General features: G+C 37.9%; 1 protein-coding gene across 2 annotated transcripts in view; it reads right to left on the bottom strand.

The window, feature by feature from the left end:
* MAPKAP1 (MAPK associated protein 1) overlaps nucleotides 1-24,728 on the bottom strand; it is a 101,340-nt gene that overhangs the window by 45,155 nt on the left and 31,457 nt on the right. For both annotated transcript variants that reach the window (XM_032200021.1, XM_032200022.1), the window contains exons 5-6: nucleotides 12,366-12,538; nucleotides 8,074-8,250 (exon numbers count right to left, since the gene is read on the bottom strand). In XM_032200021.1, coding sequence (XP_032055912.1) covers nucleotides 8,074-8,250; nucleotides 12,366-12,538 — 350 coding nt within the window. The remainder of the gene's footprint in view (nucleotides 1-8,073; nucleotides 8,251-12,365; nucleotides 12,539-24,728) is intronic.

Below are 24,728 nucleotides of genomic sequence, written 5' to 3'. Positions count from 1 at the left end.
ACTGTCTAGAAGCCCCAAGTTTATGTTCTCTGGACCATTTAAAATTTGTTACTCTATGTTACTCATACTCAAACAAACATTCCTGACCTTCTCACGTATCTACTTTTTCCCCTCTACTTCTGTCATATGCTTTTTGTACGGACTGGTCAGAACTGAGCACACTGCCACATGAGAGTACCATGGATTTCTGCAATAGAGAGACGACAGCCCTACAGCCCAAAGACTTAGGGGTTTTGAATACCACCATACAGCAAGCAGAGACCTTTCTACACTCTCTTAACTGACAAGCAAATATTTCCTTCAACTGCTACAGAGAACTGCAATGTGCATGAGTGTTGTGGCACGTCCGACGCCTTCTGATCACCTCGCCAGCTTCCTGGGCATCCACCTGGCCACCCAAACTCATCAGAGCTCTGATCTGAATCGACCCGCTGAGCTAAATTTAATGGATTGTTTAAAATGAAAATCTTTCATAGAACTATGCTATACTTAAATAAATAAATAAATAAATAAACAAACAAATAAATAAACAAACTACCTTCTCCCTTGTATGTAAATGACATGATGTTTGAGGAAAAACTGGAACCAACCAACAGCGCACAGATTCAAAGGCATCTGGCGCCTTCAGGTAATGTGTACAACACACTGCAGTACCAAAAGGAGGTTTCCAGAGAACTGCAACCAAAATACAGGACAATAAATCAAAATACTGCAGGAAAAAAAAAAAAAGTAAAAAAAAAAAAAAGTAAAGGCAAAGAACGCCTTTCAAAATACTCTAAGGCCAAAACAACTAGAGATCTAATTTAATTTTTTTCAGCATGAGATGTTCCTGCCATGTGTTTTCACCCAGACAGCGCTGGGCGCTGCGGACCAGCCCCGCTTCCTGCTGTGCGCAAGGCGAAACGCGGCCGTGGAGCAGCGCTGACCTAATTCGGGTTTGCTAAAACCAAGACGTATCTGGAACCTCCTGAAAATGGAAAATCGTCTTTCAGTTCCTGACACTTGAGCTGTTAAAGAGCACATGCTGTTGTTGGTCCTGCTCATGTTTCAGCCCATCCTGACTCGGTCGATTCTTTCTATTGAGCAGCTGGCCTGAGAACTGTCAGCCTGATTTTCCTGACACTCTATTACTAAATCATGCCTGAGCCCCAGCCATTCTTTGCCTCAGAAGCTGGATCTCATCCCAGAACAATCTTTAAAAGTTTATTTTACTGATCAAAGCAAAATAAGAAAAACCTCTGTGTTTTACTATATTTAGTGTGCTATCCAGTAAGTGAAACTTTGGCAAGAGCAACGAAATGTAAAGCGCACCCCACATTTGTAAACTTTTGGATATTTGCTCTGGAAAGCAGCCAGAAGCGCTTGAAATGCCGGTCAGAGTTCAGATGCACTATTCCTCCCTTCCTTCGCTGCAGTTCAATAAGCAGGCAGCGTTGCTTTCCCCTACCCGTGCCACCTCGCTAACGCCCTGCGGTGCTCGGCGAGCTCCGAGGCCGCGCTGCGGGTCCGTGCTGCTGTCCGGGGCAGGTGGGGAGCCCTGGAGACACCCCTGCTCTGCGGCACCCGGAGCATCAGCCGCTGGCAGCAAGGCGTCCTTACGAGCCGACAGCACAGGGAGGCTCCTCTGGAGGAGATGTGCACCCACCCAGCCCAGCCAGCTTCTCGCCACGCTCTGTACTGACGGTGCGCATGAACTGTCCTCACCCAGCCTAACTCCAGCATTTCCTGATTATAAATTACGTACGTGTTAGCTTGCTCTGCTAAGATGTACCTTTACTCTAAGTCAACACACTAGGAAACAGGGCAGATAAGCAGATATCATTCTACCAATTAAAACTGCTGCTTACAAATTAGAAGCCAAAGAAATTCCTTAGCTTATATTTTCTGTCATTTTGCAAAAACATACCTGGGTGACAAGGTTAAATCAAGCAAAGGAAATCCCTGGCACTTATCATCCACAGGCATTACTGATAAATTGTGCTGTGGAGGAATAAAGGATTACCTTCTGTATTTTTTCATTACACTTTTCTTTTGTTACAGAATACATAAATCCATTGTGGCACAATGTAATATGTATCATCGTGCTACACCTGTGGACGTTTCATAACGGCTGCCATGTCTGTGCAGTCAGGAATGATAAGTGAACCACCCGTGAATGTTAATGATAGTGATCATTCTGCGGTAACTTGGCTTTCCATCTTCTTTTACAGCCTGAGTGCTGGAGCCAGGGTGGCAAGGTTCAGAAGAAGAAAAAGAAAACAAGAGAAGAGACGAGAGCTGCAGTGGGCTGGTGCCGGGTGCTGCCAGGGGGAGGAGGCGCAGAAACTGGCAGTGGCCTCTCCATGGGCTTGACTTGTGTGAAAAAAATAAAGAAATTCCTCTCAGAAGATGAAAGGCTTCTGTTCTGAATGAGGAACAACTTCTCTAAAAGCCGTCTTTCCAATCTTTTTTTTTTCTTTTTTTTTTTTTTTCTTTTTTTTCTCTGAAGCAAAATTTATAGCATTTAAAGCTCACAGCAGAGAATGACTGGCATGGCCAAAAGCGTCAAGGAATGACTAATAATGATTTCCACTTGAACAGCACAGAGTCGAAGTTAAGAGTAAAAGTCCCCATTGACACAATGTGCTTAACCTAAGCTGGGAAATTTTTAGGATAAAGTGCACAGTGATATGAACCAGAATGGCTGCCAGCCGTACTTTTGGTTCTGAGCCTAAATGACCTTGATTTGGTGGATCTAATATTAGCCTTAGATAATACTGTGTGTTTTTGGGTTTAATTATCTGCATTTTGACACTACGGTAGGCGAAGACTAGACACTTAACACATCAGCTTCCTGCTCTGACTCCTTCCTTGGGGATCCTACCCCTCCCTGTTTGCTGTCCTGGGAGCCCTCCTTCTCCACTTCGAACCTACATTAACTTTCTTAAGTTTGCATTTTTTGAGTATTCTAAAATATATTTTGCCAATTACCTACACCCATGTGAAAACTGGTGAGAGGCTTTCTGCGGAGTGTTTCTGTAACCTAAGTAAAATACACATTTCAAATCTTTGAATTGAATTAAATGTACTATGAAAGCCTGGTATTTTTAAAATGCTTCAAACCTTAATCTATCAGGTATAACAGAGGTGTCGCTTTGAAATATATATATATAATAGTCAAAGCAATTTAAACATAATATTAAAACAGAAAGAGGTGCTACAGAGCAGAGGAACTGTATGCCAAATTTCATCTATGTGCCAACTGGCAGCTGAGTTACAACTCCTAGAAACACCATTAGATATTGTATGTCAAATTGTGATAATAAAATTTCCAAGGAAAAGCCCCTAAACGATAGTATGGATTTATTTTAAGCTACCTTCATTCAAATTCTTTCAGGTATTACTTCATCATCTCAAGGAGTCTGCATTTCCATGAATGCAGCGCTTTGTTTGACTCCTTCCGACAAATCATATTCGACATCAAAGAGGACTGTTAGAGAATGCCGTGTTTGACATTGGACAAAGCACTCCTTCCCACAACAGACATTTTCCAAAAACATAACTCGCTAGACTAATGGGCAGTTAGAAGCCAGGATGGCTGCCCTCCGTCTTCTCCTTGTGTAACTTTGCCAGAGTCCTTGGAACTTGCCAAATTCGGTCATGCCTGCTTAGCTTGCTCGACTGATTGTGCCAGAAAAGAAAATAAGACACAGATGTATTTGAGCTCTTTGAGATGCCAGTAAGAGAGACAGCTAATGGCTTCATTTCGACCCTCCCCTACCAGCTGGGCACAGGTGGGGGGATAATGAGGTCCCTCTCCCTAATCAAACTCAATTATTTACTACTCTGTGTAACCACAAAGACATTCACATTCAGCTCAGAATATAAAACACACTGTGGGCTACTTCCAGCCACTGCCACTGGGTATTTATAACTAACTCAAGTGGCTAAGAGTTTGCCTTGGCAGGAGTTTAAGTGTATGAAGTTCTGCAAACTGTTTCTGCTCAAATATGTCCTGCTGAAACGGGGTCCCTGGTGAGGTTCCGTAGCTGTCTGCTCTGCGACTGCACAACATCTGAGCATGTATCTAACATGCAGGATAGGTGAGATCTGTAGTAAAAACACCATGCTTCATCATGAAGCTTCTCAGAGGCATCAAGTTTTTGCAGCAGCGATTCAATATTAATAAACATTACAGGTCATAAACCTGACACAGCAGCTGAAATACTTTAGAATGAGGGAAAAAAATCCAAAATACAAAAACACGATTACATGCGCTACTAGGATAACAGAGAAGGAAGATGTAGAACTTAAAACAAATCCCTATAAAAATAAGAGAGTCTGTACTTTTAATATTTTAATCAAATAGTTTTCATAGGGGGACACGCTAAAAATTCTAATCTAAATCTAACTATTTCTGATTACCTATCTGCATAGGAAGTACAAGCAAATTTGAATTACCACACGGACACAGAAAAAAAACCTCTCAGAGAAGCTCTACTACTTACGATGCAGTTGTCCTGTTTCTAATCTGGAGTACCTTCCCAGCTAGAGCACAGAGGACTTACACGAGCATACATTACACTAAAGATTTCACATTTCTTTTGCAGGATTTGCAGCTGGACCTCAGTTCTGCTACAGGCACCAGACAGCGAATTGCTGGCAGGGCCAGGACCCTGCTGAAGTCTCTGGGCTCCAGACAGGAATGCCGGTCCTAGCTCCTCCAAGCTAACGTCCGGAATCAGAGACATCACGTGTTCATTTAACTTTAATTGTAATCCCAATTCACATGCTAAGTACAGATGATGAGGATTAAGTGAGGTAGGTGGTGGTGGAGAAAGAAAGGGTTTTCTTTTCCAGATGAGAAATTATCAACAATTTCGGAACCACTGCTGATAGAACCTTCTCACCTGCTCTGCCATGAGCACTCATAATCCTTTGTTATTGCTTGCAACTAGAATAGAACTTGCCATATCCCTGATGGACTTTTTTTTTTCCCTGCAGATACTGAAAATACACGATTATCTTAAACTAAATTCTATCCTGTGAACTGGAAGTGCTTTCTACACACCAGAAGCCAAACAAGTTCGTTTGCGTTTTACAGGAACCACACCTGCACGACAAGGTTAATCAAGCAAAGAAAATTCCTGTTACTTACCAAAGATACCGCTGGTAAGTTATACAACAGGAGAGCAAGGGTTTTACATTTCAGCTTCTTATAAATTAATAATTTTAAGTGCTGCACTAGACAATTTTCTTTACAATATTATTACTTTAAAGGAAATTTAACAAATTTAATCCCTGCTTCCAACTACCTCGATTTGTGTTCCTTCGCTTTGCTGGGGAGCAACTTGTGCAGGTCCAGGGCAGACTGCTTCCCTAGGCTTTGGCTCTCCCCACATAGGAATTCCTTTCTGAAGGGCTTTCCGCTCCTTCTTGCTTTACAAAGTGTGAAGACCATTTACAAATCTGGTGGTAAGTGACGCAAAGAGTTCTCCAACTTAAACTGCAGGCTACCACAAAATTTCATGAATTTTTCATGTTAATACATGTGTTCACACTGTATTTCTGCAAATACTGATGTTAGTTGACTACTGTTTAATACAGAACACATTGGTTTAACAGATATTTTAAACATTAAAACTAGCAATGAGAGGCTTTCAACTTAACTTATCTGGTTACCTCTGTCAGTACAATCACACAAAAACGTTTTCTACTTTCCAGAGAAGGACCACAGCCAAGAAGGAAATCAAATCAGAATTAGAAGTACTGACTTATGCAAACTGAATGTCCTGCCCTTCTATCAGCTAGGAAAGTGAGTGAAATAAAAACAGAATGAGGGGGGAAAAAACATGTTTTCTAAAACTTTGGCGAATAGTCTACAAAATGAGATGCCTTAATGTTAAATTTTCTTTTCCTGTGCTTTAGTGTTCCCACATTATATACTATAATAATACCGTATTTCAAAGCAAACAGACCCAACTGCTGAGGTTTTTAAAGGCCACATCAGATTTAATTTTTCTAAGAAGATACTATCAAAGCCTGGAGTTACATCTTAATGATGTATATCGGTCTACTATTATTAGCAATAATGCTGCCCTCACATTGCAGAAAAGTTACGCCTCCTCTCCTGATAAGCTCTTTATAAGACTTTGAACCTTTGAGAATTTCACAGCACTCTGCTACAGCCAGTATTATTTTGCCTATGGCTTGCTGCCATTCGTGCAGCTGCTGAAGCTCAGTCCCATACCTGTCTCTAGAACCACCTAATAAGCACCTGGTAATCTGCAAGTAACTCTTTTTATTTCACTTCAGTACTTTGGAAAACAAAACAAAGAAAACAACAAAATATTATTAAAGGATGATTTATCAGGAAAAAAGTCAATTAAAAATCAAATTCATGGCAGTAGCATTGACTTTAGTGCAATGCATGTAGGTGAAAGAGATTCCGTCTTTCAGAAAAAACATCCAGCATTCTCCAGTCAGGTGGAAGAAACTGAATTATCTGCAATCCCACAGGCGAAAGAGTCAGTTGCCTGTCTCAGCTGCGTGCCTGTAACCTGTACAAATGGCAAAAGGGCCCTGTAATCTGACCGGCAAGGCTGCTTCATCCCCTCCTTGTATCAGCTTGTACACGGCTGCATCCAGTTCAGCAGAACTGAATATATTTGCCTTGAATAAATTATTTGTAAATATTGTTGACAGAATATTTTATTTTCCAGTGACCTAACGCAGTGGAACGAAGTGAATGGGCCTTTGGGAAATACACCACGGGATTTCTGAAAAGTTCTTTCAGTAGAGTGCTTTTGAATGTCTCTAAGAAACACATTCCACAGTAAAGACTGTAAAAATAACTAGATAGGTCAGAAGTATTTTATAATGTCTGAGTATTAAAACTGGAAGCATCCGTATGGTTCTGAAATACAAGTAATTCTTGTAAATTAAAAAAAAAGCTTCAATAACCACAAAAACTCTATTAGCATTTTCACTTTGAGAGATCCAAACTATGCATACTTCTCCCCTGTGTTGTGGTTTCTCCCATAAGTTGTGGCTTATGTTACTAGTATTTTGGAAAAATTACTAAGGTCAGCTGATAGTTTTAACTTTTTTCACTCAGAAGTTATGAAAGAAGAAAAATAAGTGACCAAGCACAGCATGTATCACTCAAAGACTAATTCACTGAGAATAATACAGCAAATTCTTGAGCAAAAAACCAAACTGCTTCCAGACTAAGTGGTGGATGGGGTCATCCACTTTGATTCTTTTTGAACTTCATAATGGCACGTCCAGTTCTATTCTAACCAGCATGCCTCCTGACTAACCATTTCTCTCCTCTGTCAGCACTGGTATTACTGTGTTCTATAGCTAATTGCATATAGAATTACTTACTATTCATAGCCCACTAATCAGATCTGTTCCCAGTTAGTCTTAAAATACAAAGTTACTGTTTTGGCTATCAGATTTAGAAAGAAGATTTTGAAGTCTCTCATGCTTGGAATACCGAAACAATGTAAGTGTACTTTTCTTCTGCTAAAATTTAACACATTTTCCTGAAATAGTTACTAAATAAATAAATAGCAATTAAAAAACCACCAGCCAGATCTGTTCTTAATACCTGCTGAAAAGGTATTAACATGAATGTATAGGTCAACATGAATGACTTTAACACTCTCAAGCTATTATATGCATACTTCATTTATTATTCAGAACATAGTTTTAGGAAATAAGCAGCATAGCTGGAGCAAAATGACGATTATGAGCTCACACTTCGTGTAAACTCCAAGTATGTATTAGCAGGAGTGCAGTAGTTCAATGTTTTCCACACTCATCATGTGCAGAATGGCTAATTTTCTTCTCTGCACTTTCAGACTCGCAACTCAGACACACAGACCCATTCGAGTCGCTGCCAGTCCTATTCACTTCCTACTGCCTACCTTCCAGACCATAGCGTCATCTGCAAAAAACACGAATGCACGGTGCCCCCTGAATTTTGCTACAGTCAAATGAAGAAAAGTAGGGAAGCTAAAAGATGCGGAGGTGGCATGGACACAGAGATGCTTCACAGTGATTGGGACAGTTAGCACCCATACTCACATTCGAACAAAGAGCGACTGTTTTGCTGCCAGGCCGGGAGAGGAGTACTTTTCAACCAATGCCAGAGTGCTGAAGCCAAACTTGTGAATGGGCTCATTGGAATCCAAGGGTGGAAAATCTGTGTCAACCTCACCGTCGTCCTCAGCAATGTGGAGACAGTAGGCATTGACGTTATCGCTGAAACAAACAAAAAACGGGTCCGTTTGGGAGGGAAGCTAGGCAACCAATTCAGTTCAGCAGATTGATATCAGTTTCTAAATGCTGTAGAAAACAAATAAGCACACAATACAGGAGTAATATACTTAAAAGCCACCAAAGGCATGTAAATTAGTATGTCTCACCATTTCTTGCTACCATAACCATGTAGAAATAGAAAAAAACAAAACCTCGGATTAAGGCAGCAAGTCTTACTTCTTCATTAAAAGGACTGGAAGCGAAAGACCAACAGTGATTGAACTACACCAGGTCCACAAAAAGTTTCAAGTCTTCATAAAGCTGGAAGTACTACCTCACCATTTGTGAAAATGTATTTATTTATATGACTGTTAAATTTTAGAATTAAAGACACATAAGCAGTATCTATCTATTTTACTCATAGATCAAGCAACTGTGAAAAAAATACATATACAAAAAACCAACTGAATATACACTTGAAAAGCAGAGAACACTTTCAGGCATGTAAACAGTGTAATAAATAAAAACTAAGGAGTAAACTACGGGAAAAGTAAAAATCTGTCTGACACAGTAACAACAATTAGTAGAAAGGCTGTATTTTCTAAGTATCTAAAAATTCCAATAACTAAAAGCAGTTAAACCTTAGTACTAACAAGCAAGAACCAATTAACACCGAAAATCTTAAACAAACGCAGCATGAAGAAAAAATAGAAGAAAATCTCAGCCTCTCATTCCCACATAATAAATTCCATAGGAAATTATATATACAAAACATAGTTTTAATATTAGGAAAACATGATAGTACTATCTGGAATATTAATATTTAAATTGCTGAGCTGAAAATAAGCATTCTTTCTTATTGTAGATCTGCCAGCATATATAACTTGAATGTTCACAGGGCAGTATATTTCTAAACTCTGCAGTTTAAATTTGGAGTTTTAATTGCTTGATTGATGCTTAAATTAATTAATTGCAAAGTGTATGCTAATTGTTTAATTGGTTGCTTGATCTATATAGATCATTTTTTGAATTAAATGAGTTGATTTACAAAGTTTATTGATTGGATGTGACAATGAATTATTTCGCTGACTACCTGATTTGCAATTTTCTCAATTAATTCACAAACCTTTGGTTGCAACTGTGCTTTGTTGAGTGTACTTAGTCCAGGTGATCTATATGCATCTTGTCACATCTAAGATATTTACTATCTAACACAGGTCATAATGGTGTGTTACTACTAATGTAAGCTGGAACTTTGTTAACAAAAAGGTAATGCAGAAATGTTTGTCACTGTCCATTTTGAAAACTTTGCCATACTGTTAAAGAAACTTTCCTGAGGCTCTGTACTGCTACGAGGAACTCAAACACTGCTGTAGAATTAATTTTTAATTTTTTAACACTGTCAGTTATTACTGTCGATTATATATATATGTCGATTATATATATATATATATACTGTCAGTTATATACTGTCAATTCCTCATATCAGGACACCAAACAGAGATAATAAGTAACAAACAAATTATAATAGGTAGACTAAATGGATACAAAACATAAAGAAAGGAAAAAGAATTATTAAGATATATTTTTCCTAAAGGCAGCACAGTTGTTTCTCCTTATTACAAAATCTTTAGCCTCCTCATTATTCTCAAATTTTATTACTAGAAGGTACATTTACCATTTTGCATGCACTGTACATTACATTTGAAGCATTATGTGTATGTATTTCAATTGAATGTCACAGTGAACCTGATTTTTTCTTTTCGTACTAAACCAGGAACAAATACTAAAATGTGCAACCTACACAAGCTATTTTGTTACTTGGGAACAATTAGTCTACAGTTATATCAATCCTTGCTAAAGGACAGAACAGGCAGTCAGCAATGCTAAAACAAACAAACAAACAAACAGAGGCATGACAAGTAACTAAGAACTACACAAGAAACCAAACTTCTTGGATTCTTGAGGCACTGCCCCTGCCTCTCAGCATTTGTATCCAGTTTCTCAATTGCTGCTGTTAGACTGTTCTGGGGAACCAAGTAGTGCCTCCATTAATTATTTTATTTTACTATTTCTGTCCTGAGATTTGATTACATGAGACAGCTTCCTTGGTCATAATCACTCTTTGACACATCGTAACATCTTATCCTTCAAGTCAGACAGTGAAATTCATTTCCTCCCACTGCTGACTTTAGCTGTGGGCAGCAATGTTTCATGGAATGCTTCTACTCATTGGCATTGTTCCATCTGGGGTGTGCCGTGCTCCTGAAAAACATGCATGTGTCCAAAGATTTATTTTAGTGGAATCTTACTCGTTAAAAAATAAGCTAATAATATACATAGGCCACTCCTGAATTTATGATATAATGAACACAAATCAGTAACAGCAAACGAAATGGCACCACCTGCAAATAATTTTATATTTCTTCTTCTCCAGCGTAAAAACAAACAAAAAACCTGAGGTGCTTACCCTCTGAAGTATCTTATGTGTACGTTCAGAATTGCTAAGGCAAATCCTTTATCCAAGGAAACAATATCCATGAAACTGTTTTCAAGAGAGGTTGCTCTTCTGTGCCACCCTCTGCCTACATCCATTAATCAGAACTCCACTAAACCCCAGGATCCTAAAAAAGGGCAGTTCAAGCAACCTCTCAAAGTCTTCCCTTCCCCATCACAACTGTGCTACAAGAGAGAGGACTACAGAGTTCTCAAACACTTGAAAAATGCTGAAAGAGTCAAATACAATACTAAAGAAAAAAACATTCATCAAACATTCCAGGAACAATGAAAATGAGAAAAACTGACTGGCTTGTATAAAAGCCTCAAAACTGTTAACCTTCTTTGGACCAAAAATGTCACCTGCTAATAACTGTTACCGATAACTCTATAATACACTGTTTTAAGTTCTTTTCATGCTCTATGATCCAGCAAAAAATGAAGTATTTCTTTGCATGTTACAGAACTGTTTTAAAAGCAGAGTTACTCAGATGAGTGGGCCTGAAGTACCTGTTCTGTGTACTCCTTCAGTCAACTACCATGATAAAGCAAACAATCCTTGCTCGCCAGCGTGAAAAATCCAAACCATTACTTAGTCTCAGAAATTTTAGAGGCACGTTTTTTCCCCAGTGAAGAGGTAAGCAATGACTACCAAACATACTGAAAACTCCATCCATTAACCGAAGCTAAAATTTCTAAGAACTTTGCTCTTCTTCTACTGAAAAACAACAACATGACTGAGATAAAAGTTTTATAGCAATTACAAAATACTGCATGACTTTGTTTTTGAATTAAAGAACCCAGCTGTATTCATAATTTCAAGTTAAACTGCTATTTATTTTGTTTTTAGGACCCTTATCTCATCATAGAATGTCATCACCATAGAATGGTTTAGAATTTGGTGATATCTCCAGGATGATAACCTGGAAAGAAAAGCACCAAGAAATATTTTAACATGACTATAATGAATGAAAGTGATTATGTCAACAAAATACCCACAGAAAGCAAGCAGGATAATGTGGAAGTTCTATGACAGAATTCTTGTTTGCAGACAAGCATTATGGCTAAAATATAAACTATAATTTCAGTAGAACATTAATGGCACTTCCAAGACACACCGTCACCCAGTACAGTGATTTCTCTCTCCATGAATCTGGAGGAAGAACCTGGTACAGAGCAGAGAAGTAAGAGGCAGAACCTAGGTACCTTCTCTCAGAAGAAACAAACGGAGGGAGTTACAGATGAGCTCTACATTTTATTTGACATCCTTGTGATCTTAGCCATTAAGAACAGTACAAAAAAAATAGATGGGACATAAAAAATGTCTCCATGACACCAAAAGAGATAGGTTTTACATTATTTTTACATAGTGTTTTGAAATTATGATTCTTTACAGATCCATGGCCTCATATGCTTATCATTATACAGTAACAAGAAGTTTAATTGAAAGAGAAATGGATATAGATGCCTGTGTATTTCTCAAAAGGAAATACAGATAAATGTGTAGGTAGATTCTCTAAGATTTATCTACTAAAATATTGACATGAAAATCCATTTCATTATGCAAAAATGCTGCAGAGGAGAAAATCAGAGATCAAGAGGTAGTAAAGAAAGAACATTACTTCAGTTTTGGTTCCCGTCCCTCACTTGTATATTGCCAGCATATTAGTCCAATCAGGTCATGCACCTTGGCATTTGCTATCGTCACAACTGTCATGGGCTGTAGTTTGTCTTGGCTTGCATGCAGTGGGAGGTAGACATCAATTTTTTTGGTTGCCGTTGTACCAACATGACCCTGTCAAGAAAATACATTTCATTAGAATGTATGAAAGAGAAGGTATGACAGAGCTAATACACAACGTGGTACGGATGGAATTCTTTTCAGTAGCGAGATCAAAACACACTGCTAGGCCTTAAAACTGAGAGGAGTTTGAATTTAAATTCTAATTCATTTACAGCTGTTTAACGTTTCTGCAAGGGGAATATGAAAGATTTGGCAAAGACTTTGCAGGTTTCCATAAAAAGCCTGAACTTCACTGCAAGATTCCATGTTCTTGCAGGATCTAAATGAAGAAATGAAATTGAAAAAAAAAAAAAAAGAAAAAGAAAAAAAAGGAAAAGTAACCAGCCTACCTAAGACTTCAGGAAACACTTCTCCCCACCAGTCTCTAATATTAGCATAACCCTTGTTTCTGCACTTCTGCCTCCCTCTGTCCCTGCTGGAGCTCTGGCTCTGCAGCCAGGGTTTTGCTCAGGGCACGGGCACAGGCAGCCCCGCAGCACGGCCCCGCAGCGCGCTCGGCTTCGCCAGCTACTTGAGCTCGGGACAGCACCAGAGCTGGCAGCGCTCCTTGCTCCTTACCACTTTGAGTTTGCCTCCAGCTTACTGGGACTCATTCTCTCTCTTTTCCCTTTGGCTCCCTTCCACCTGCTGACATACAAACCAGAGCCAAAGGCTTTCACACCGGGACGTGCCCCAGGATACAACGCATGGAGACACCCAGCTGCAGGACAGGCTGCGGGGAGGCTGCTGCAGTCAGACGGAGAGGAGGAGGAGGAGGAAACTACCACAGCTGGTGGTGGTCTACACACACAAATTCGCCAGACCTAAACCTGAACCTTAGAGGTGCGAGCAGTCCAGAAGCAAGAGCTGTCCGCTGGGCACCCTGCTCACAGCGGCTGGCAGCAGCACCGGGCGCTCGTCCAGCGGAGCCCAGAGCTGGAGCAGCCCAGGCAGGGGCAGCAGCAAATGCTGACCACGAGCGGAGGTCAAGGCATGGGTCAGAAACAAACCTTAGGCCTGGCCTTGCTTTGCCAAGAGAGCCAGTCACACGTATGGCTGAGCCGTGCAAATATTTCCAACTAGCTGAAGACGACCAAGAAAGATTAACTAATATTGCTCTTTATTGGAACTTACTGTATTAAAAAAATCCATCTATTTGGAACTGTGAGGATTAACACAAATAAAATACAAAATGCATAGCAACATAAAGCTTTATAAAGTTTGCATTAAAAGAAAAAATCTACCACAGATTTTTAAACCTGTAATCTTTTAAACAGACAAAAGATTTTATATTGTGATCCCCTCTTCAAAAGCACCCAACGTGACCATCTATCTCTGTCTAACTGTATACATATATGGGCCTTGAGAAAAGAAAGTATCATTAGAATTAATCACTTGGAATTCTAAGTAACAGAATAAAAGGATTCAATACTATATTTCTACAATGAGACTATAAAACAGGGAGTTAAATGCCATGTGCTAATTTCGATATATTGTTAAAAACCATTTGATCCTTCAGTGTGATTATAAATTAGAGAAATAATAGGAATTTAATGATTAAAGTTATTCATACTAGCATAGCTAAAAGCATTATTAAAATCCATCCAAATATAACGAATATGTTTTTTAATAAAGCATTGTTGTAGTGTAGACACCTCCTCTTCCCATGTTAAGGTACAGAAGAAATTGTTTTTACTCATTTAGAAGGTGTTAGGTTTGTCCCATAGTCTGGGGAAAAGCACGGAATTGCTGCATTACACCACCTCGTTTGGATAAGCCTTAAGAAGCCTTTGGATAAGCTTAGTAAAACCAAGATGACATGTCAACGTGTTTGTAGGAGGGACTTTGCATAACTTTTTCATCTTAAAGGCATTGTCTTAAATTGATAAAATTACCTCCAAGTTAGGCAGATTTGGTGCAGATACTACAGCATCCATCCAGCCCAAGCACTTGGCTGTTGTGTGCCTTTGATGCTCTGAGATACCACCGCACCCACCACCTTACCTCTCCAACAAAACCACTAACACAACAGAACTGCAGCTACTCACATAAACAGGTTGTTGGTTTTCTTGTTCTCCCTCCTCTTGCTTTCCGACTTACATGACTATTTTTAAGGGACATTAAATAATATCAGGTAATGAATCCCTAATCTCAAGTCTGTCTGTCTTTGTCCAGGTGCAAACGCTAGCCAGGGGAATATCCTAGCACGCATAAATCTATGCACGTTGCTTACACTGCAGTAATGACCGGAGATAGCGGCAAGAACAGGAGACCTGTTGTTTCAACAATGTTTGCACTTGAATGAGCAAACAGCAATTATTAAGGAAATTAACGGGAATCCTAGATATGCCTGGTTATACACTGAAACCCAAAATGGCACAATCACAAGTAACAGTCCTAGCGCGCTAAAACTGATTGCCATAAGACATTACAGGGCCTGAAACCTGAGAATTAGAAGCTTATTAGACTTTCTATTAATAATGAGAACATTCATTATCACAGGAGGTAAGAGAAATTAGTATGGCCTATAAACACACGGGACAAGGCTTGGACTGATCAAACGCTAAGCCAAAGAGCTTTAGAAAAAATCTCTATTACAAACTGATGCTTTTATTACAAATGGGTGATATTTGTTCTGAAACAGCGTTAGAAGTCCAAAACATCAGGTACCTGTCTACAGGACTGAATGAATCCATACTTACCTTGATCCAGCAAAATATTAATTGTGCAGAAAGTCCCACAGAGCTCAATTACTACCTGTGAAAAGCTTATTAGGTAAGTGTTTGTAGGTGGTGGGACTGAATAAAATGGATCAAACTATTAGTCTCAGTGGCCAAGAGTCAAAGATCTGCCCACAATGGATTTAACTAGTAATAACTTGTGGGGTTTATATAGTGCTTATAGTCACTTCTCTAGGAGGGATCATTCAGACCCAGATTACAGGCACTACTGGAAGCATAATTACTTTTTTCTTCCAACTAAAAACAGTATTCCAATTGTAAACGCTGAGGAGACACAGAAGATAAAGTACAATTACCTATATTCAAAAAGGCAGCGACAAACTTTATTAATAGATCCTGTATAAAATTCAATGGAAAATCTATTCAGGGCCAAGGGCCTTACCATTTGGAGTTTCCTTAATAGCCTCCAATAAATCTGGGAAGCATAAAGGGGCTGTTAAATTAACATTTTCCTGATCTGTCACCTGTGGCATAGTTAATTTGTCAAGAATTCTTTTAGCTTGTCACTGGACACTGTATATTCTGACAAATGAAGTCTGGAATAAAATTGACAAAATATCTCGTTAATTTTCTAGGAAATCACAAATCTGATTCCATTAAGGTTTTATTGTTAGAAATGTTAGATTCCACCAATCCTTTAAGGAAGTCAAGAGTAACTGAATGCACACTAAACATTCAATAAATCACAGAAAATTTTCTTAATATTTTCATTAATAGATTCTCTTAAGACTACCTACTATTTTCATTCAGTTTGATCATAAAAAAAATAATTTGCTATTTCTACAGCATTTTCATCTCACTCAAAGCAACGTGTTACCACCAAACGTGGTGCTGCAATTAGGACAGAAGACATGGCCCTGTGCAGCATACACAGCCTTGAAGAGACAAAATAAAAAAGGGATACTACTTCATAAATTATTGCTAATTTTGTATGCATATAAATCATTTATTTTTATATCTGTTTACCTCTGTTTTCAGAACTCTTACTGTCTAGCGCATTGTAGCTTTTTGGCACATTACATGTATTCTTTGCTGCTGCTATTCATGAACTGCATGAAATTATATATGCTATTTGACATTGCTGAAATGTACAATCTGCTGAATTCACAGATTTTCTGTTTTCAATTTTTTATAACTTTATTTAAGCAGATTAATGTATGTTTTTGCACTTTGACAATTAAACACAAAAGTAACAGCAGCTAAGCTTAGTAAAATTATTGGCATTAATACACAAACTTCTTCTGAAAGAATAAATTGGCATCCAAGACTACAGCCGCTGTGAATCCACTTTTCTCGTATTGTCCAAAATAAACACAGCCAGAATACAGCAATCTTTGGAGATGTATAGCAATGGTATTTGTTGGTCTCTTGTATTTGTTGGTCTCTTTTCAAACATAAGTAGCACCAACAGCATGCATGCGTGCTACTGCTTCCAGACACAAGAGTGAAGGATATGATAGGCAAATCAAGTTGTGCATTATAATAGATTTTGTAGGAATGTACTTGTAAAGCTGTAATGTTTAATTATAAAACTAGTGGTCACTACAGTTAGCACAGGAAAACTGCATATGGAATGATCTTCATTGGCTACATGTGGTTTTAGAAATATCTGTATCATTATTTAATATTCTGTATTAAAATATGCTTTAAATATAAACAGAGTATGTGAAAATAAAAAAGTTACATATTTAAACAATCAATTCTTTCAACACAGGAAGTCTTTATAAGATGTAAAATAAACTTTTAATCAAAGCCCTCGAGAAAATCTACACCTCTCTCCAATAACAGATGATTTATATCTTGAATGGGTTATTGCAGAGCAACTAATATTCTCCCAGATGATAAAGGAAATTTGGTACAGTTCTTTCCATTACAAGGCCAACATACTCCTAAATGCTCTTCTCAAGTACCTGCATAATAGGAACCTAATGCAAGCCATTGAGGAAAAACATATATGCTGCATCCTTCCCACTCCTGTGCTGTTTTGCTGCACACCAGAAGAGAAAATTAGAACAAAGTCCATAAACATTTCCTAGAGAAGTGATTAATTTTCAGCGATAATAATTTACTGCATCTTTCTGTACAGTAGAGTTCTGTGCCTAAGTGTTATATCACTTTAAGATTAGATGTTCTAATGATATAATGCAAAGATTTTACTGAATCATTATTTAGTGGGAGTCATAAAAACCTCCAAAAATTAATCTTTCATGCACATCTAGTTTATCCAAAGTTAGCATTTAATTAGATGGCCTTGGCACAAATGAGCTTACTACTTTATTTGCTCAATCAGTATATGTCTTTTCAGTAATTATAATTAATTCAAGTCATTGACTCACCTCCCAGCAAACAGTGCTGAACATTACACAAAATGGAAACAAATGCTTACCTTTTACAAATAAAATTTCTTTTCACTTTTAAACTAAGTGAAATGTTTTTGGTTTAGGTGACAAGGTATTTAGCTTACTATACAATCCAGTAATCAACTCTTAAACATAACTTATTCAAATATGTATTTAAACAATGCAGAGAAAATAAATGAAGGGGAAAAATCTAAGTTAATGTGAGTAAATATATTTCAAATACAAATAGAAGTTCTAACAGATCAGAGCACAGATGTTTATGGCAATACAAAGGACTATATTTTTCTAAGATGAATATTGAAAACCCATATTTCCTAACCTCTTGATTAAGAAAAAAAAAGTATTTCTTCACAAAAAGAAATGGGAATAGAACAGTCATATATACTCCAATGAAATTGCTTTTAAGGGGCTGAATTGACAAGAATCATCTGAAAATAGTGTGGGTTTTGTTTGTGTTTTAAGTTTAGATGATCAAATATCTTGAAAGCTTTCAATAAGCATGTGGCAGAAACCCTTATACTGTAGTGGAACATAATGACACTACGGGCATATGGTTCAGAGAGAACACACTGGCAGCAAAACAGGATGATGAACGCGTTTATCAGCCTCAATATACAAGACCCACACTACACAGGAATGAAACACGTAGCTGCAACTAGTAGATTTTGGTGCAGTGAGCAAAACAGCATCTAATGTAATATGATGGTTAAATATTTATAGCAGAGTTCGTTATATTTGCAGAATATTATAGCAGAACTGGAGAAAATACCTGTTCAGTTACACATTTTATCAATATTCAAAAACATAATGCTAAGTCTTAGTGCCTGTATGAAAAGACAGAGTGGCTCTATCCCTTTCATGTTGCAACACACCATACTATACCTTACCATGGCAAAATAAGAATGTCATTTATTTCATCAGGTGGTTAAGTCAGTATTTGTATTTTACATGATTTTTAGTCTTTTACATTATTTTTCTAGCATTGCATTCCTATAGTAATCATATAATTATATGATATTAATACTATATAGTATATATATAATTATATATATTATAATATGCTTATGTCATTTATGGAAAAATACTGCTAGTGAGGCCACTGGGACAATCGACTGAATAAGCGACCATGCAACTATCTGCCAGTTATCACAGTTTTTATATGACGCTTCCAAGTTGTTCTTTTCTGACGAGTGGATTCTCCTTTGTATCATCCCAGCTTGTGTTGCAGACTTAGCAGATCGCAATGTAAAATTCCATTAACGTTGTTAAATACTTAATTTATCTTATTCATGCTGCCACTATTCATAAAAATTTAACCCAGTAATTTCCTGTTATACAAAGCATAACAAAGTATGAATATTTAACTACAAGGTAAATAACACTTTTTTTTTTTTTTAATTCTAAATTGTTGACTTCACTTAGCATGTCTGCTTTGTATAGCATCACACTATTTTTCAATTAAAGGTCCAGATGTTTCAAAGGCTCCAGTAGGCAGCAGCAGTTATGAGAAATGCTTTATCTGCATTGCAATGATCACTACAACATCAGCTCCAGGCTGCATTAACATACTCATGTTTTATTCCAGCCCTCCTCCTAATGTACCGGTTAATTATACAACACACAGCTGAGAAACATAACCTCCAGAGCTGGACAGTTTCCTTCCACGCTTCCATGTGAACAAATTTTTATATGCACCTCAAAACTATGATTTACATATAAAACCACTTAATCAAATATCCAAAATTACTGCCTGTTCCTTCCTGGCATTCGTTCCCACAATTAATAAAACTATGCAAGTCCTGAGCGAGGAAGAATGCATATAATTCTTGTAACAGCATATTTCAATCATGTTAACATGCACTAATTTATACAACTCTCTTTAAATTAGAAAATTTAAATTAAAATTAAAGTGCTATGGATATGATTTCTTGTTATTCTTCTCCGACAAAATCGAAATGGAGGGAAAAACCCAGCATCCCCTTTGCAGCCCAGGCCTCATTTACTTTCATAGAGGTATCATTTTCAGGACAAATGGATCCAGTCCATCTTTAATCCTGCCACATTCAAACAGAATTTTGCCAGGAATGAAAGCACCTGCTATGCTGCAGGTCAGCACAATCCCTACAGCATCAGTGAAGTCAAACACAGGCCCAGGAGCTGCCTTTCTCCAGAGGACTGAATTTCATACTGGCTGAGACAGCACTGAGTTAGCCATGGCTGTTATGCACTTATCTATTCAGCTCCAATAGTTCTGCTGAAGAATGAAAACACGTATTCAGATTTATCAAAATACAATTGCTATAGCTGCAACAAAAATGCATTCATTACAAGAAACTATCCTTAGTTTCTGTGCACAGAAGGAAAGGAATGGCCTATTTTAGAAGATTTATTTACATTTTACTTAGTAATGCACTTAAAAATTTAATACTGAGGAAGAGATATTCTTTGCAATAACAAAACACAACCAAAACTTATAATTAAAACCACACCATAAACATTATTTGTTTGTTAAAAAATATGCTACAAGATACTTTAATGAACAGATGCTATTCAAAAGATAAACGTTTTTACAAATATTCAATCCTTAAACAGATCAGGCTCTACTCCTATGCTTCTGTTGCATAAAGCAGACAGCTTAAGTTCCTTGAGGACATTTGCCAACCTTAGGTGGAACATTTTTAATACATCACCGTGTCACTTTTTAATGTGCCACAATCTATTAACCACATGGCAAACTAACAGGGATTTTTAAAATATGGGTTTTATAGCTTTGTGCTGGTGATTAATTAAATAAATAGCCAGCATTTCACAAATCATCCCTCTAATTAGTCTAAACCAGACACTTTGCATTCACCGGCATTATTGCCATCTGAAGCTCACAGAAGGGCAGTCGCGTTACGCCGCCGAGCCCGTGCACTTCTCAGCACATCGTCACTGCGTAGCCGGGGCTGGCACTGCACCCGCGCAGCCCGAGGCAGAGGTACAATCTTCACAGGTGCTGCAGTCAGCTGGAATTTGACTCCAGCTGCTTGGAAAAGATGTTCTGTTTAATTATTCTCCCTCATCCTGAAGGAAGCAATCGAGATAACAAAGAAAACAGAGCTGTATCTGAAATGTGACCTGAAGTAGCAAAGTTGCATGCTGCAGAAAATGAACAAATATTTAAGGCAGATACCAGAAAAAATTTATGAGCTAAGTGATACAGTTTCTGTCAAAACACTTCAAAGTTGAAGCTGCAACTAATTACATACAGTCCATTCAAAGAAACCAAGCAAGGCTTATCATTAAAATGACTCGATTATTCTTAGAAAGAAAGAGAAAGTCATCTGTAAAATCTGCCTGAAATCTCATCATTTTTACTGCGCCTATCTAGATAGATCATTTCCCTCCGAGCTCAAATTAAACTCTTAATAGTTAATATGCTCAAGTTTTACTACAGGTTTTTCTCCAAATTATTATTAACTGGAATATCCTATCTAGGAGGGTTTTTATACGGAAATGTGTTCAGCATTGCTTTCTGACTTTATCCCAGCAGCTTTTTCCCCCCAGGTTAAATCTTTGGAGATACTGTAGACAACAGAGCAGTGGGGCTGCTCACGAAGATGGGATCTTGTCTGAGGTCATTTTAAGCCAAAAACTACTTAATTATTTAAAAATGAAATGAAAGCATTCTGTAAGTGGTAGGTACTTATATCAGCATTTGAGATAACCATTGTATGGGGAAAGTCCAGGACTGACAATATTAAGACTAACTGCTACTTTCCACCTCCATCCCCCAAACCAAGCAGGTGCTGGTATACAACTTGTTCATCCACCAGAAAGCACCAGCTTCAAAAAGGGCTCTCTCCTACACAAGCTCAATAGCTACGGGTCATTTGGGTGGTATGCCTAGAAAAGCTACAAAAAAAAGGAAAACCTCAGGAAGCTTCTGCCCTTAAAATACTGCATGTGAAAAAAGCTTTGGTTGGCTAGTTTGTCCAAGTTTAGCTCAGGCACTGGAACGGGTTGCTCAGGGAGGTGGTGGAGTTCAAAGAAAAGTTGGACATGGTGCTCAGGGACATGGTTTAGTGGGTGACACTGGTGGTAGGGGCTGGACCAGATGATCTTGGAGGTCCTTTCCAACCTTAATGATTCCTCCAATAAGAGGGCTTCATAGCACTTTCTTGCATACAGTTTCTTCAGTGTCATCCCCCAACCATAGACCCATATCAGCCTACAGCATAATAAATTAAATCTCCACAGACAGCTGAGAAACTTTTAATTTGTTAATAAATCAATTTGCTTTTTCTTAAAAGATTTACCAGTATTTAAAAGCTAGTAAGATTTTTATTTTCCTGTTTCATATTTGCAAAAGGAATCTTACACAGAACAGATTATTACATTGCTTTTATAAATTCAGAATTGGGAATATTTAATAAATACCAGGCCAAAGCTATGGTACAAATGGGGTGCTAAATCACCCTTATACTAAAAGATCAACTGGGGCTTTCATATTCTGCAATTCTAGTACTCCACATCCCATTGATTACTTCTAAAGTGTTTTTAAAGAACTACACAAAGAAAAAGAAAAAATAAAAATATTGACTTTACTTGGAGATGAAAAATCTGAATTTAAATGGCTAATTTTGATGAATTTTTGAATTTCAGAAAATGGATTTTAAAGCAACAGACTACAGAAATCTAAGTTTATAACAGAAACAAAATAATTACAACTCCATTTAAATTACATGCTTAACTACAAAATGAGAATTCTGTCATTACTGACATTATGATGCTTGAACAGACCCATAAAAGTTCTTACCCTGTAATTAATTTCAATGTTTTAAAATTATTTCCCAAGTACAAAGGTCAGTAAACATATAGTCTAAAGACTATCCTCTGAGAAATTCAAAAACACTCATCTTCCTCAGAAAAAATTCTTACAATAAATGTCTACTAGTGTACATCAAATCCTCCTGTGAACTGCAGACATTAAAAACACTCGTTAATAAGACACATCCATATTTCTTTGGCTGTTAAGAACCTTAACTTATGAACACGTTTTTCATTTGGTTTGATCTGTAATTAAGGAAAAGATAATGGCATTAGTAAATTGCAAAAATTCAGTTAGGATAAAATGCAATATGATTCAACCAAAAGATTAACAACTGCATTATAAAAACTACTTTAAAATTCTTTAATTCCAAATAGGGTTGCCTTTAATGATTATTGCTTAGAAAATTCTTCCTTTTTTTCTTAATGCATCAAGCTGCCCATTCATTACATACACATTTTCCATATCTTTTATTGCAATGGCTGTTTTACTTTATTTTATGTTTTAAGATTTCATACTGAGAAACAGTTTGTATGCTTCAGAAGGGTTCCTGTCACAATCTCAGGTCTTCTACTGACTCCACACATGGTCACAACTGGCTCCCACTTGTACTCACAAGGCTCTTCACCTTCCTAGTATTTTTGCAATTAAGAGTCAAGCAGAATTCTGATTTCTCACACAAAAGCTAAGCCCAGTACTTTACAGTCAAAGTGTGCCTTCTGCTTGTTACTTCTTAGTCAAAGAAATTACCAGGTAAGGCAACACCAACCATAACATCAAAACCCATTTTTTTTAATTTAAAAAACAAACAACAACAACAACAAACAACAAAACAGCCAAACCCAGAAATTCTCAAAAAAATCTTTCCAAGTTGCAAATGACACGGGGCTGCTTTATGACCACATCTGCAGGGGGAGCCGGACAGCGCCCGGCACCGCTGCAGCTGCGCTCAGCCCGGCCACCCCAGCCCTTGCAGCAGCACCCATGCTTGGGCAGCTCGGCTGAGAAACAAAAACATAACACACGGCACAGACGGAGTCTGCTTCCCTGCCAGCACGTCCCCTTCTTCTGCAGGATAAACGCGTTTGCCAAACCGGGCTGCGAAAGAACCCATGAGGCAAGCAGCTGCTGCGGGCACGTTAGGAGAAGAGGAAGGCAAATAGAGACAGTGCTGTTTCACAAACATGCTGAAATATTTCAGATCAAACCACTGCCATTACTTCCTTTCTCCTCAGAAGACAGTTTCTAGCCAATGACTGTGATGTTTGTGGGTAACGATATTTGGAGAGAATTAGTCTCACAGAAGAGCTTAACACAAGCCAAATCGCAGTCCTTGGTGACGGTCCTGTAACATGTTAAAGGCTTCCTGAAGCTGTTATAGGCAAAGGAGAACACGAACTCCAGACATAAAAGCTATTTTAAACTTTCTTTTCTAGGTGCCTCTCTGTTAAAATTGAATAGGGATGTCAGGAGGGATGTCATGACGCATATATATAGACAGATTTGAAGACGTAGCACTGCTAGGATTACACAGTATTTTTAGTATGTTACAACACTGCTTTCAGTGTATTAAGCACGAGACTTTTTTCCTTTACTAAGGGAAGCCTGTAGGGTTTGATGTGCATCCTTACTAAATATAGCACACTACACTATTCTATTCAAGCATTTCATAAACTTCAAAATATCTGCACTGCTCACCCATTCTTTAGAGGGGAGTATGACAGTTTGCAAACGGCAGAGGTAAAAAGTACTTTTGACAAGGAAAGCATTTTGAAACAGGCAATTACAACCTTAAGCACAATCTTTGTGATAATGCTTCATATAAGAATTGAAGGGATGAGAAACCCAAACAAGATGCCTGTGGGGAAGAACAGAAGCAGGGCAGGCAGATGCGGTCATTCGGGCACCAAAAGGTTCCCTCCCTCCTTTTTTTAAAAAACAAAACAAACAAAACAAAAAAACAGTTTCTGTTTTTATTATAGAGCTACCTTTTGTCCATCAGTGGATAAAGTAAGCCGAGCACCGTGATGAATGTGCGTGTTCAAGAAAGATTTTTGCAAGTATCAAATTATAAGCAAAGACACCTTAACATACCCAGCACATGTAATAAATTTTCATTAAATTTAAACACATCTTATCTCAACAGATTTTAAGTGCAGTTTGATTTTAAACAAGTAGTCCAGCATTCTCTCTAAGATGAATCAAGAGCATCTTTTATAAGGTACATGTATTAACGTCTGCTTTTTCGTGTTCTTTTCAGAATTCCTGGGTGTCTCTTCCCTCTCTTT

This window comes from Aythya fuligula, chromosome 19 (assembly GCF_009819795.1).
Source record: "Aythya fuligula isolate bAytFul2 chromosome 19, bAytFul2.pri, whole genome shotgun sequence".
NCBI classification, from domain to species: Eukaryota; Metazoa; Chordata; class Aves; order Anseriformes; family Anatidae; genus Aythya; species Aythya fuligula.
This window is presented reverse-complemented; position numbering and strand designations above follow the sequence as displayed.